This window comes from Notechis scutatus, chromosome 5, assembly GCF_049901735.1.
Source record: "Notechis scutatus isolate UNSWTSFEM ecotype Mainland chromosome 5, rNotScu1.2, whole genome shotgun sequence".
Taxonomy (NCBI): Eukaryota; Metazoa; Chordata; class Lepidosauria; order Squamata; family Elapidae; genus Notechis; species Notechis scutatus.
Window position 1 is genome coordinate 36,635,345 of NC_142013.1, and position 13,606 is coordinate 36,648,950.

The 13,606-nt window shown below is 31.4% G+C and overlaps 1 protein-coding gene across 2 annotated transcripts in view; it reads left to right on the forward strand.

Annotated features, from left to right (window-relative positions):
• The window catches only part of EPHA3 (EPH receptor A3), a 229,940-nt gene that overhangs the window by 12,583 nt on the left and 203,751 nt on the right, over window positions 1-13,606 (forward strand). The window contains exon 2 of one of the 2 annotated variants that reach the window (XM_026664009.2): window positions 9,418-9,482. The exons of the other annotated variant lie outside the window; for it this stretch is intronic. Within the exon in view, the coding sequence (XP_026519794.2) occupies window positions 9,418-9,482 (65 nt within the window). The remainder of the gene's footprint in view (window positions 1-9,417; window positions 9,483-13,606) is intronic. 2 annotated transcript variants of the gene reach the window in all.

The window sequence follows — 13,606 nt, forward strand, 5'->3', positions numbered from 1 at the left end:
TGGTTGTTCCATTATATAAAATATTCAATAGTATCTTAATGAGAAAGTTCTAAAAAATATATGCTTAAAAAGTCTAAAATCTTTTTATGAAAAAATATACTTATATAATATCTACAAACTGCAGTAGATAACATAGTATACCTTTGAAATGTTTATTGCAGTTATGAGTACATTATAAAGTTCATCATGCTTCGGAAACTTTCTTAGCCCTAATTCAATCTGGCATCTTTTTCAAGTAAGTCTCAGAGGAATTAAAAGAACTTGGTGTGCTTTTATGCAGGTTAGATTCAAAAGTCAGTATAGATATATAACATTTCCCAAGAAGAACAAGCAAAATTACTCCTGATGTGGTTTTTAATTCCCAGTATAACCCTGAAAATCTTACCTGACGTTGAAATTGCAGGCATCCTGAGGACTCCCACTCATTTTCCTTGTTCAGATTGCTTGGGGTTGATAATTCATTATGACAAGTCAAATATCCACCTCCTCCTTTTGGATCACTGCAGGACTTAAAGCAGTATTGGAGTTTTGTGCATCAGATTAGCGAAGAATTAATCCTGACTTTGATTAGGGAGAGCTATGAAAACATTTTCTAATCAATGGTAAAAGAGGGGGAAGAGAAAGGCAGGTGAAGTGTTGAAATAAAGGGAACAGGTGCAATGGAAAAAGAAAACTTGATGAGAGTCTTCGTTCTTTCTGATGTTACTGTTTTAATTGACTAGTATTCTAACAGCTGGTGCTTTACATAGTAGTGAAGAAGGAGATGGCTAATGGCTAGCTACTTGGAAAGAATGCTGAATTTGAAGAAGCAGTTTACCAAGAACAACAAGACTGACTTATGTCTGCTGTTAGGTTCTAAAATAAACAACAATGTAAAATGTGTTCATTAAGTAAAAGTGATACTAACACTTTGAAAAAATGCAAACACATATATTTTGAAAATTCTATGAACTATTTGAACAAAGGAATGTGTGTATGATGTATGTATGATATATGCATATGTGTGTGAGAGTGTTTCCATCACATTGCAGTTTCCCTTTCACAATAAGCTATCTTGGACAAGTCAAAAATGTGATTAAGAAGTAGTAAGCAAAGGAAATTAGAGGCAGCAAAGGAGAAAAGGAAATTTCACCCAAGAAAAATGAGTATTTTGAAAAGGAAAGGAATGCTCTAAAGCTATAGAAGTATGGAAGTAAAAGGCATTCATGTTAAATGGAACAAGGTATTCCCAAGTAAGATGTCAGTAAGGGTGCCCTAATAAGTAAGATGAGACCGCTTTGAGATCAGCTAGGTTGGATGTGTGTTGCCACTCATGAGGCTATATAAATATTGCATTTAATTCAAATCTATTTAATAAAATAACTCTTTATGGATATATAATTTCCATCTTACATTTTAAAACTTTTCAGAAAGGGTTTCCGGAAATATATCAACCCCAAGGTTTACAAAACTTAAATTCTACCCCAGATGTAAATTTTTGTTTGTTTGTTTTCTTAAGGCAACAATATTTATCAGCTTGTATGGCTCGTATAACAACTAACTGGAAGTCTCACAAAGAACAATTTAGGTCTAAGAGCTGATCTTTTAAATATTATTCAAACACGTAAAATTGTAAAAATAAAAAAAAAGGAGTCAAGTTCTCTGGGTTACCAAAATTAATATCAAGATATTGATCAGATTTATGCAGACTTTTTGCCTGCATCTCAGCAAGGCTTCCTTAGTGGAATAGTTCAGAAGCGGATATTGTCCTGCAGTGATTATAGTATGTGAAAAAGATTGGCTGGTGACTGGAATGTTCTTGGGAGGTGTCAATTAATGGCTTTCTGGAAATGTTGTCTCTGTTAATACCCAGGAACCAATTAATAATTTCCAGTAACCCCTTAATTGACATTTCCCAGGAAACCCAATGACTAAATATGTACAGCAAGCCTGGGCCATAATTGTGAAAGTAATGGTTGATAAATGTATTATATTCATACATTTTTAAAGCATATATCTGTGGTCAGCCTTTTTTTCTTTATAATTTTCTCGAATTATACTCCACAATTGAAAATTATCACAGTAGGTTTCACTTTATAAGGAAATGATCTTGCAATTATCTGGTGCTTTCTTAATCATAGTTCTTGGGAAGGAAAAATAGCTTCATTGAGTTAAACTGTTCTTCCTGTGTTAGTGAATTGTGGGATCACAATGTTTCAGATTCATCTTGATAATTCTTTTTAGGACAATATTGCATGAATACATTGGGTAAATAATATTTTAATAGTTTTCCCATATCTACATAGGGACTGGAAAGATAAACAATAGGACTAAAATTGGTGAAACTCATAATCAATAGGCCAATTGATTAATACCAGTATTCAAATATTTGGAAATATATGAATGTTTTGGTGAATTACTTCTTTCTTTGCTGTTAGGAACAAGTATATATTATTACTTTTTGAATATTCAGATGAAAAAAGGATTGTTTGAGACCTGAGACCTGATCAATGTTTATGCAACCAAGTTAATTTTAGGTAATAAGTTAACATGTAACATGTTAACATGTATTCATTTCATGTATTCATAACTATGTTTATACTTATACCTGTTATCTTATAATCGATTGAGAAAAATAAATAAATAAACCATTTCAAAAAGTAGCATGCACATATCTGTATGCACGTATGTGCACTGGTTCCAGTTATAGAACATTTGATATAATTCTGCATGATTTGAGTTACAGGGACACAAGCATAAGACTTTGAATGTTTGAAGTTTAACAATTGTAGAGTAACTGTTTGGTTAGTAGGGTAGGGTCAATTTCATAAATTAAGAAAATGAAATAATGCTGAGAACCATTTTTGGTATAGCCTGTGTTTGTATGACTTTGTCGTACCACAAATATTAATGCCAACTCAATCTCAGGGCACATCATTTTAATTCTAAAATTATTTCTCAGCAACACCCAATCTTTCATCCAAACCAAGCCACCAAATTGCAAAACACAATTTCAGACCAGGTTAATCCAATCCAATCCTCCTTTTTCCTTTGCATATTGTAATGCTTTATATTTAACTCATGGCTTTTTTCTCTTGCCATACAAAACTTATCTCTGCCATTGTTTAATGGTACAAAAATTGTCAAAACCAGTATTGTCCAAAACAAAAACATCCTTCTGAGCACGGCATTCATCATTGTCCCATAAATTATCCCCAACAATTTTAGTCTTTCCCATCTTAGCATGTTTTTTTAAAAAATTTAAATCCATAATTATTTAAAATAACATACAGTTATTTGTGATAGTGTTAGCCAAATAGTTTACTTTTTTCCTCTATCTTAAAACCAGTTTTCTTCATCAGTTTTGTTTGACTCTTTATTTTCATATTTTCATATCTTCACCTTCTGGCTTCTATTCAGAACTTAAAAACTGATTACTTTTCCCCCCAAGTTTTTTCTGGCAGTCAAACTAAAGAGTCATTGCTTTCAACCTTAAAGTAATGGTTTCATTTTTCAGATCTTTTAAACATTCGTTAAAAGAATAGGAGAGAAGAGGTGTAGTCAGTTGCATGCAAGATTTGAACACTTAGGAATCAATTTTGAAAGTTCTATTTTCCTAACGCATAGGATGTATCTATTGTTTTAAATAATTTTTAAACAGTAAGATTCACCATAATATCTGCAGTTATTTGAGTGCATGATGCAATTTTAAATAATTGGACAAGCATAAAAAAACAAATTTCTTCATAATTACAATCAAATGAATTGAAGAAAGTTATTGTGCTGCACAGTTGGTGTTACAATGAATTGCTAGAGAAATTATATAATTATGCATTCTAATTGAAATTCTATTTTGAAGAAACAAACATTCAACTATGCTAACATTATTGTGCAGTGTGTGCATGCATATATCCACACATGGAAACTGGGCCATGTAGTTTTTAAATATTATATGTGCCTGTAAACAGTCCTGGTGTTATTTTAGCTCCAAGCAAAGACAACCTAGAACCTGCCTCAGGATAGCTTCTGTGCTTTCCAAATATGAATTACATGCTTTAATTTTGAGTATATTCATATTTATTTATTTATGTTATTGTTTTGCATAGAAAACTTTGATTTTTTCTGTGTTAGCATTTTTCTTATAAGTGAAAATTAATGACTACAATAATGAAAGAAATGAAAAACTTTCACTTCCTCTGACATTTGAAAAATTTGGATGGTAAAAATTTCTGTTTTCAGTGATTATCTTTTTTTATAACTATTTTAATAACTTGTTCAGCAATTGTCAATTTTTGAAATTGTATTATGTAAAAATAAATAAGGAATTTACTTATACAGGAATTAACTCTAAAACTATGCTTTTATTCACTTAGATTTTTATCTTGTCCTATTTTAGTTCAAAAGAAGCTGCAAATCTATTATAATGTAAAAATCCAAGCAAGGCTTACAGTTCTAACAAATCAAAGTTATATATATGCACACAGCTTAATTATAGTATCTATTTAAAAATAATTAAGTTTACATGAGATCCAATTTAACATCTGCATAGTTATTGATTGATTGAACTTCCCATTTTAGATGATAGAAAAGCTAAATTTAATATGATGTGGAAGAATAGTGATCACAGTCCTTACATTTTGAGTGTTGGTTAATAATAAGGAATAATAATGATGAATAATCATTGATAAGCTTCACATAGCTACCTTCAATGCTGTGAAGTATCAAAAGAAGAGACATATCTATACATTTTATCTAATGTAAATAATTGTTTCATTTGCATGTTAGTATTAGCTATTCAAGGACAAAACAGATCACCACATGTTCTGTTTTTCTCTCCCACCTCAAACCAATAGCCGCATTGCAAGAGAAAACTCAGGAATGTTCAGTTTTTCCCCCTTCAATTATGTTTCTTACCCTTCGTTGTTTTTAAAGAATATCACACTCTTTATAATTTTTACTTTGTGTCTAACTGAATAAGAGATTATATGAGTGTAGTTGTAGAATTCACTTTTTTCATGAAATATATAGTACAGAGTATATTTTTAAATGATAGTTAAATTTAAAATAGTTTCTTAAAACTGTACGTTCCCTTTGTCTTGATTTTAATCATAAACACCCTAATGATTCTGCAACCTTAACATTGTTTATTTTTGTTAATCCTGGTTTAAACAAACCATGTTTTCAAAGTTCAGATGGCACAAATAACTGTTATTATGTTCAAGATTGTGATGCTTCCAATTTCTGATTAATGAAATTAGTGGATACAGAGAATCAAAATGTTCTCTATTTAATCATAGCAGGAAATGATAGGTTCTGTTTCTGAATTGGCCTACTCTGCATTAGAGGATGGTAGATATGCTATTGCCTTGTAATGGGGGATGAACGTTACAATAATTTCTGTGAATTCAATTTAGATATGGCTTTAGATTTCTTGGGTAGTGATGAGCAATTCTCAGTACTGTAAAAGGCCACTGTTTGCATTGTGCTTTGGAACCAAATGCCATACATAGTGAAACCAAGTTTTCAGTTATATGCTGTTCTTATTTCAAGTTCTCAAATGATACGTGCTTATAAATAGGACATCAGCCGGTATTGAGGCTGTGGCTTCTCTTAAACAGTGGCTTTTCTTAAATAGTGATCACAGTTGAGTTTGCGGTGGATGTGCTGGAAGCAGAATTTTTAGAAAAGGACACTGTTAATAATAGACAGTTGGTATGTCTGTTGGTATGGTGGAATAGGCTGTAAATACCCTAATGTTCTATTCTGTGGGTAAACCTATTTTTTTCCCTTAGGGGAAAGGAAATTGGGTAATTTTCACTCTTGCAATTTGCATCCTGTTCCAATGTCTGTTTATTCCAAATAAGTCCCATTGGCCTGGCAAGCTTTACTGTCAAATAATCAAATAGGTATGTAGATTTGTAGGGTTTGCGTCTATAAACTGCTACACAATTTGAAAGTCAGTCAGGAGTCTCTGTTTATGGTTTTTAGGTTATTTACTTGCCATAGGATAATTGAATAACATTATAAGATCCTTTGAATTATACTTCAGGTGATACAACAAAAATAGAATTAAGTAACTCAGGATAAGCATCACATAGTGTTAGATCATTACTGTATGAATTGTGTTTTATTAAAGTGTTAATGTAATATTCTGTGAGGAGGCAAAATCATATATTTTTCATGAACTCATAATATTAACAAAATAGTTAGATATTTCAGATGTCTGGGCATATGGGAAGGTCCTGGAAATGGTGGATTTTTGCATTATCCTGACTCCTTTATATCCCCTCCTTTCACTCTCTGTGATTGTCAGTCAGTATTCTCTGACAACTTAATGTCATTTAATTATTCATGGTGGTGGTAAAGGAATTACATATTTCACATTGAAAGTATAAAGTCACTCTGATTTACAGCAGTGGATTGCCAGTATGCATAATTTAATTAGTATTTCTTTTACTGGGAAAGAAAAGAACATTTAAGGAAAGAATTCATTCATTTCCCAACATATGCAAAGCTTGGTGTACTTTCCATTTACCATTTTGTATTACCACTAGATACATAAAAAACCCACAACCAAAAATACAGATAGTTGTATTTATAATTGTGCTTGAGACTACAGCTTAATGTAAAACATGTAGATGTAGATATATAAGCATTAAGTGAGAGGAAAGAAATTTAATTTTTAAGATTTCTAAAATGAACGATCTTACCTAAGAAATTTTAATTATTTGAAATAGACAATTTTTAGCAGTTTTGGGGTGCTTTGAAGTGAAAGATCTTAGTTTTCAAATCTTATAAACATTCAATCTACAATGTTCCATGCTGATGCCAAATGTGCTTTTTAAAATGTTTAAAATATTTGTACAAAATATTTGAAAGATATGCGTGAGTGTTCACCATTGCTTCAACTGTTTCCATTGTGTCCCTCTGTGTGTGCGTGCGCATGTGTGTATTGGGGTGGCAGGCTTCACTTCATTTCACTTTGTTGAAATGACTGCAGAGACCCATGCACAAACAGATCCCTGAAAACTGTTCCTCCAGTCATTGTAAACAACAAATTGAAACAACAAAAAGTCTTCATTTTGAGGTAAAAAAAATAGAGTATAAATCTTAGAAGAGACTTCACATAATGAAGATACATAGCTAAGAACAGCAGCTGAAGCAGGAGCAGCCTGGAAAAAACAATAAGGGTCCTTTATTCAAAAATTGGTGCTTCTTAAATGTTTCTGTATTAGAAAGAAATTGTATGTTTACTAAAAGTGAACTGTTTACCATTATTCTTTTATGATTCTTTGTATCACATTAAATAACTCTTTATCCTTTCTATAACATGCCATTTCTTATTGTTCTTAATTCATATAAATTGGTTGTAAAACATTTTTTTATATAAAAGGCACTTAAAGTTAAAGTTAACCCTTCGTTGCCCCAAACTTTGCTTCTAATTGAACAGTTTAAGTGGACAGATCCTTAATACAATGATGAACTGTATTGTGACACTATGTCCATTTCTATCAATCATTTCTTCTTACATTGCTTTGAAGAATCTGTTGAGGTTATCAGGAGAAACTAATTTAATTGTACAATTAACATTGTACCTCAATTTTATAGGAGGTGATGGGAACAGCAACCTTAATTTTCTTGATACAAATATAAGCTCTATCTTCTAGACCTCCAACAGAAAAAAAATCATACAAATAAACTTATTCTTTAAAAATTATTAAAGGATAAGATATTTGCAATTATATGCTGCTATTTTATATTTTATATATATATCTTATTCCTTTTCTAATTAAAAAAATAATAATTTATTCTAACATACAAAGTTTATTTTTAAAAAATTCCTGATTCATCCACTTATTATATCTTTTGTCTTTTTAAAAAATAAACCACGGTAAAATTTTCTCCCTTTGATTTTGAGAAAACACGTTTTAGATATTTTATTTAAAAGTTTGTAATAGTAATCTGAATTATTTAGAGTTGGTGTTCTAAATCACATAAATAAATAAGGTATATTTCAGTAAAGGATTTCTTAAACAGCTGCAATAAATCATACTACTGTAGGGCTACCAAATTGACTAGCAAAATTTTGACAATCACTATATGATAACATTTCTTCATGCTATCATCTAGGAGTCATGCAGATTTTTGTAAACCTCAATAGTAGAAATAGTTATCAAGCACCATAAGTCTACAGTGCACATCTGATGTTACATGCAGGATATTATGCAGATAGAATGTATTTTGGATTTTCTTGGATATATTGAACAGACTTTGCTTTAGTGAAACAAGACTTACACTTTTTGGGGGAAAAAATACATTGTAGTGCTTAATATTTGTAACATGTGGATAAGATAATGAATGGTTTATTATATTGTATTTTATTTTCTGTGTGAATTAAATGATATTTATTTAATATGTATTAATAAATAAGTATGTCTATCTTCAGGAAAAATCAATACTTTTTATTGATTTTAGTAGTTTATATTTACATTAATCAAAATATAATAAAAACTTTTCCCTTGTACAGAAATAATTTTGTTTTATTCACTAGCATAGTTGGATTCTGATAGTTCAGTTGCTGTAATATGAACAGTTATAGTCCTGAAGCACAACAAAGAAACCTATAAATCGCCAGAAGCATTCTAAATCTTTACATGCTAAATTGCTACATTTTCATACAGGTCCCAATAATTCTTAATAATTTTGCCAATATGAAAACTATCATAATGATGTTTTGTAGAATCATAAGAATCTTTCAGAGGCTTTTAGATCAATATGTTTATTATGAAATATAGCACAAGCTTAAGTGCTTTGTGTGGAGGGCGCATTGACAAAAGGCAGATTTTACTGGATTTGTTTTCAACATTAATTTCAGAGCTTCAAAATGTATTTAATTCCATTTGCAACTCACATTTTCAAATAGCATATCTGGTCTTGGTGTCTGGGAGATGAAAAGATTGTTAAAAGCTTGAGGTTATCTCAAAATGGAAATACATGTTTAAAAACTTCGTTTGAAGTTATGCTTTTTCCTTAAAAATATACCACGGCAGCAAGTAAAAATATCAGCAGAGGAAGTAAAATATATCATAATGGAGTCATCATTAATTGTTATGCATGCTGAATTAAATTTTTGAAATGTGAAACTTTTTTAAAAAGCAGAATTTTGTTGCATCACTCACTGGCATTTACTAGTACTTATTGAACCAACTTTTTGAGGGATTGGGTATAGAAAATGCAGCTGGAGTGTGAGAAGCTGGTACATTTCTTTTTTCAATCTTATGGAAATTAATTGAAGGTACATCTGTTGCTCTGCTTTTTCTGCACTTGGAATAATTTAATTCAAAACCAACCAATCAAGCCTTTTTTAAAAAAACAACAGAGAACTATAACTGAACACAGATTAAATTCATTCCTCTTTATTTTGTCTTCTTTTCACAGTTAATCTACTAGATTCAAAAGCAATTCAAGGAGAGCTGGGCTGGATCTCCTATCCATCACATGGGGTGAGTGTAAAATGGGAAACAGCGTTGTGCTATTTAACCTTTTCTTCATTTGTGGAAAACAACAAAACACAAGTATGATTCAGTGTGGCATTAGTGTTCTTTATTCTTTTAAAACAGAGTTTATATTTTGGGACTCATGTTTCCAGTCACACATCCCTGAATATGTTCTGTATTTCATATATTACCCAAACAGCACCCAGCACTTCTTTTCAGAAGTATTGAAGTGATTATAAATATTTATGCTAAGGATTGCTAAGAAGAATTTGTTTTACTTACTCAGCTTTTTCTAACCTTATTCCTCCAGATTTGTGGTGCTTTAACTTCCATGATCCTTATTAGAAAATTAGGATTGATCGTACTAAAGATTGATTTGATATTGATTATGGTTTGGATTGAATGATTGAAGATAGTTGACTCTTTCCTGAACATTTTCCATGTTAAAACATAAGGGATAAACAAGGAGAAGATTCTTTAATAATTGTGCTTCTTCCGTAAAACTGAGACTGTTGATTTTAAAACAAATTGACAAAAAACAAACAAACAGCTACAGCTCCATACCAATGAAGATACTCTCTTATTTTTTTCCTTGTTCTAGAAAATAACCATAATATGAAAATCTTTGCTAAACCTGTACTGAAATAGAATTTGTAAAACAGGTTACCAATTCAAAATAATGTGAACCAAACATCGGCTGTTGTATTTTCATTAGCTGCATGTAAACAGTTATAAGCACGAAGAGCAATGAGAAGCATGCATTGTAATCTCATTCTCACTAGACTCAGTTAAAAAGCTCGATATGATTTGAAAGCTTCCATTATATTATAATTAGACTATACTAGGCACCCCATGCCTCGCTTTGATTATCATTTCACAGATACTTCCTCACCAGAGAAACGGAATGATTACAGGTAGGGAAAAGTAGTAGGAGTGGGAACAACTTCTGATTTCCTGCCGGCTTTCCTATTGAGTTTCCTTATGAGAAGCTGACAGGGAGCATGAAGAATTTTCCTTCCTTCCTTGCTTCCTTGCTTCCTTGCTTCCTTCCTTCCTTCCTCCCTTCCTCCCTCCCTCCCTCTCCCTGCTTTTCATTGGGGGAAGAGTAATGGATTGTGGAATGTTATGAAACTTTGAAGAGGATGATCACATGACAGACCACTTCAGCAGCCCAACAATGCAGCAGCAGCAGCCTGGCAGAACTGGAGCAGCCACAACTTTCCCAATTTTTATTTCTCAGGAGTTATGGGTTCCAGATTTTGGCTCATTATATAAATTAACCTATTTTAGTTTGCAGTTTAAAACTTAGAATTGTATACAGACACACACACACAAACACACACACACACACACATACCTATTTATTTATACATTCATTCAACTAAGCCGTGTATGTTTATATTTTCTATTTCATACTTTACAGGAAAAGTTGGGTTTATTACAGTATATGTAGACAGGGTTAGGATCAAGTGTATTCTTTGCTTTCCATGTGTATAGATATTGAAGTTTGAAGAAGGTCACTGGTTCTGCTAAATTTAAAATAGGTGCATAAAATAATATCAACTGAGAAACTGACTATGTTTTGATACCTCTATATCTTTAAGGGTCTGTGTTTTGACAAATGTACATAATGATATAAATTTTATGAAAATGCCAATTATTATACGGAGCTGGTAAAATAAAATACAACATATACATGAATGTAGCAATAAAAGGCAAGTAATATAGACAATATTTTATCTATAAGTCATTAGGCTTATATAGTAATGTTTAATTTTTAACGTAGCATTGGAATAGTAAAATTTAATTTAATTCGTTAGCTCTGTCTACGATGAAATAGCTTTTCCTCTTATTTCAGCTTTGAGTGCTGAGAATCAAAAACTGGAGAGTAGTGGCAAAGTGGCTGCTAAAGCATTATTAATCTAAATTCAAACAACTTCAGCTGTAGCTAAAGCAGAATTGGAGCTAAAGTAGAAGATTTGATAATTAATCTGCCTCTTGACTCGTTAATACAATTTAAAAACGACTGAATAAATTATTTTCTGGGAAATTTAGTGGACAGTTAACCAGTTAAGTGCACAGAGGTATGTAATTTTTTTTTAAAAAAAGCAATATTTTGGTTTTTCAGTACCAAACTAGACATTGGTTTTTAAGAATGTATGTAGCTATTTGCTTTAATGATCTGATGGTAGTTTTACTGGAATTGAATTGTGATACTAACTAGAAAAAAAGAGTAAGGTTTTGCTTTATATCAGCTTATTTTGGGTTATTTGAACAAAAGGTTTGCTTTTGAGAACTTCCTGTTTTCTATTTTACAAATATTCATTATGCTATTTTATTTAAATGATATTGTATTACTGGTTTCTTCATGCTATATTGACTAGCATAAAAAATTAATATAGCAAAAAATCTGAAATTATATTGTCTTCCAATACATAGGTAAGCATGTCTTCTTTAAGAAAAATGTTCAATATACACAGTATCACTGTGTAGTGAAATATGGATGCAGACCTATCAACTATATGAATCTGAAAAGAAATCTCACAAGATGTAATACATTGAAGACAGGAAATGTAGATTAAGTAAAATGATGGTATATCAGGAAAACAGCCATAGAATTTCCTGGTGTGATTTATTTTATTTTAAAGCTCAATGATTGAATGTTTTTTTGTTTTTCTAGACTTGTAGTCTTAAGTAACCAAACAAAGTTCTGCAAAATAATTGAAAAGAGGAAATACAATATTTTTATAATCTTCTCTAGTATATATTACTTAAAACTCCAGTGAACCTACAACTTTCTGAAATCTAGCTACAATATGAATCTCAACTTCACAAGAAAACAGTATAATAAGGTTGTCACATCATATTGAAACATTACTAATAGTGCATAGGTAATTTACAAGCTCGTTAATAGAGCTGTGCTTGAAGCAGTGACTCAGAAATGAAGCTTATAGCATGATATCAGTCAAATTTTGGAACACAACAGTATAGTCTCATTATAGCCCAACAGTTCTTGTATGCCAATGTGAGCAATTTTTTCCTCATCCCTCTTTTCTTTAGATGGCATCAAATGATGATCTTCAGACTCATAAAATTGATATACGAAGTGTTAATTTAGGAAGAGGAAAAAGAACAGGTTTTGTTTAGTTGCTTGGGAATATTTCACATATTTTTCATTATTGTGTTCTGATTGTCATTTATGGAAAATTTTGGGATGTTTATTTCAAAACAGACTCTCCTTTTATGCACTAATTTGTACTTGATAAGTCTGTATTGACAGTGTGTTTTAATCCTGGATTCAATATTAGTATTCTACAATAATGTAATAGCTTAATTTCTCCCCTTTCCTCTTGGGGGAAAAAGAAGAAAAATAAAGCTACCCTGTACATGTATAACACTTGCACTTGTGATACTGTAATGATTTGGGGGGAAAGGAAGCAAGAAAGCAAGAAAGCAGAGCAACAGAACTATTAAAAATGGCAAAAATTGCACTAGAAACATGTATTTCTACATGATTTCAGAGTCCACAGAGATAATATCCTAAACCACCACCTGCATTTATGCCATTTTCATTCTGTCAATCAATCAAATCTATGAAAGGGTCTGAGAAATGAAAGCCTCTTAGTCTTTGCTGAACATATTATTGATATGCTGATTAAGCATAACAGAACTGATTATTAACTGCAATTCACATAAATTACAGCACTACAGATGTAGAATGGGGGAAATTCAAGTCTTGTCAGTCAATAAAATGAATCTGAGTACATTTGCTCAGGGGAAGGGGAAGAAAGAGTCATAACCATATTTTATTTATTCAAGTAAGAAACTGTCCTGTTCAGTTTAGTGTTCCTGCACTTAGATTGTATACTAATAACTTTCAAAACATTTTATATTCATTTTCAGTGAAAGCATTACTGTACTCTATTATATATGTAGTCCATATAACATAAGAGTAGAGTGTACAAGTCAAGTTTGGCTCCTAGCACTGGGAGGGAATGATTGGCCAAGGATCACCCGTTTGACTTCGAGCCTAAGCAGGATTAGAATTCATAAGTCTCCCAGTTTTTAGCCTGATGCCTTAACTACTGAAGCAATCTGTGTCTCATATTTTGGATTATATATATGTAAAT